Source organism: Chamaea fasciata, unplaced genomic scaffold, assembly GCF_029207755.1.
Source record: "Chamaea fasciata isolate MVZ Bird 193981 ecotype frontalis unplaced genomic scaffold, bChaFas1.0.hap1 SCAF_35, whole genome shotgun sequence".
Classification (NCBI taxonomy): domain Eukaryota; kingdom Metazoa; phylum Chordata; class Aves; order Passeriformes; family Sylviidae; genus Chamaea; species Chamaea fasciata.
In genome coordinates this window covers 1,519,607-1,521,674 of record NW_027094120.1, presented here as the reverse complement: position 1 = coordinate 1,521,674, position 2,068 = coordinate 1,519,607, and the positions used below count along the sequence as shown (strand labels likewise).

Here is a 2,068-nt window from a genome sequence, read left to right as displayed (position 1 = left end):
AAGGAAACATGGGAGGGTGATCATCCTGTGTAGGGGACAGGTGAAAGCCCAGAGAATCCTGGAACAGGACAGGGTGACAGAGGTCCTCCCCTCATTCTCCATGCACCACCTTGCCTCAGAGAACTTGCTCTGTTCTCCCTAAGCGCAGCAGCAGAAATGCTGAGTTTCTGACATCAAAAATAGTCAAGTGGAGATGAAGAAAAGCTGTTGAAAAAACTCTAGAACATTTAAACAGACTTTACCATTCCTGGTCACTGGCAGTGGGAGTACAAGCTGACAGAGACTTCTGTATTAACAGGGTTTCAAAGTGGAACACGAGGACGGGTTCCCTGTCCCCCTCTCACGTCTGCACGGCAAGGCTGAATTATAAAAACCCTGCATGTAATTGCCCTGAACCTGAAGACCCACTCAGCCAGCACCAACCAGGGCTCCCCAGTTGGAGTTTAAGGAAAATCTGCTAGAAAATCAAAAGGCTGTCAGTGTGATACAGAAGAATGGTCTGTGGGAAAAGGCTTTGATTTTACTGAAAGAACTTTCTCCTAACCTGTCACTGATCTTTTCTCCTTGAACAGGCCCCCATGGCCAGACACAGCAAATGTCCAACAGCAGCTCCATCAGCCACTTCCTCCTGCTGACATTGGCAGACATGCGGCAGCTGCAGCTCCTGCACTTCTGCCTCTTCCTGGGCATCTCCCTGGCTGCCCTCCTGGGCAACGGCCTCGTCATCAGCGCCGTAGCCTGCGGCCACCACCTGCACAGCCCCATGTTCTTCTTCCTGCTCAACCTGGCCCTCAGCGACCTGGGCTCCATCCTCACCACTGTCCCCAAAGCCATGCACAATTCCCTCTGGGACACCAGGACCATCTCCTATGAAGGATGTGCTGCACAGGTGTTTCTGTTTGTCTTTTTCATTTCAGCAGAGGTTTCCCTCCTGACCATCATGTGCTATGACCGCTACGTGTCCATCTGCAAACCCCTGCACTACGGGACCCTCCTGGGCAGCAGAGCTTGTGCCCACATGGCAGCAGCTGCCTGGGCCAGTGCCTTTCTCAATGCTCTGCTGAACACAGCCAATACATTTTCCCTGCCCCTGTGCCATGGCAATGCCCTGGGCCAGTTCTTCTGTGAAATCCCACACATCCTCAAGCTCTCCTGCTCACACTCCAAACTCAGGGAACTTGGGCTTCTTTTGTTTTCCATCTGTTTATGTCTTGGTTGTTTTGTGTTCACGGTTTTCTCCTATGTGCAGATCTTCAGGGCTGTGCTGAGGATCCCCTCGGAGCAGGGACGGCACAAAGCCTTTTCCACCTGCCTCCCTCACCTGGCTGTGGTCTCCCTGTTCCTCAGCACTGGCACATTTGCCTACCTGAAGCCCCCCTCCATCTCCTCCCCATCCCTGGATCTGGCATTGTCAGTTCTGTACTCGGTGGTGCCTCCAGCCCTGAACCCCCTCATCTACAGCCTGAGGAACCAGGAGCTCAAGGATGCCCTGAGGAAAATGATGAGTAGATGCTTTTCAGGAGCAACAAACTGCCTGTTTTCTTGGCCATAATTTTCAGAATGGAACTCATGACAGGCTCAAAAGGCCTTCCCAGGTCTTTGGTAGTGTTCAATGGGTTTTTCTGTCAGAAAATTATCCCCAGTGAAATTTTTTTAATCACCCCCATCTAATTCACTGTCTGCCTCTTGAATTTTATCCAGAAGCTCTGTAAACCAGGATTTACTGTATTGCTACATTTCAAGAAAATAAACTACCTTGCAGTGCTTGTTTTTCCTGGGATCCCATCTTTGTAACCTGCATGAAGTTAGAGGGGAGAAGGGGAAAAGAGTCCCAGCACAGCTACACTGCCAGGGAGCAGCAGTACTTGGTCCTTTCAGTGCTGCTCTTCCCAGCTCCAGCCTCTCCTTCCCAGCCCTTCTGTGGCTGTAAGGCCGCAGTGCTCTGGCACATTGGTCACTGTCCTGCTGCGTGTCCCTGCTGTGACCACAGGCAGGGACTGGCCATGGGCACTGCTGGGACACAGCCGGGCTCCAGCACAGCAGCTCCAGCAGCACAGGGAGGGCAGGG

The 2,068-nt window shown here is 52.3% G+C and overlaps 1 protein-coding gene across 1 annotated transcript; it reads left to right on the top strand.

Moving 5' to 3' along the window:
• The first annotated feature begins 595 nt into the window (after positions 1-595).
• On the top strand, positions 596-1,737 carry LOC136303492 (olfactory receptor 14J1-like). Its single transcript, XM_066207152.1, has one exon. The coding sequence runs from the start codon at positions 596-598 to the stop codon at positions 1,550-1,552; it is 957 nt and encodes a 318-aa protein (XP_066063249.1). The 3' UTR covers positions 1,553-1,737.
• The last annotated feature ends 331 nt before the right edge of the window (positions 1,738-2,068 follow it).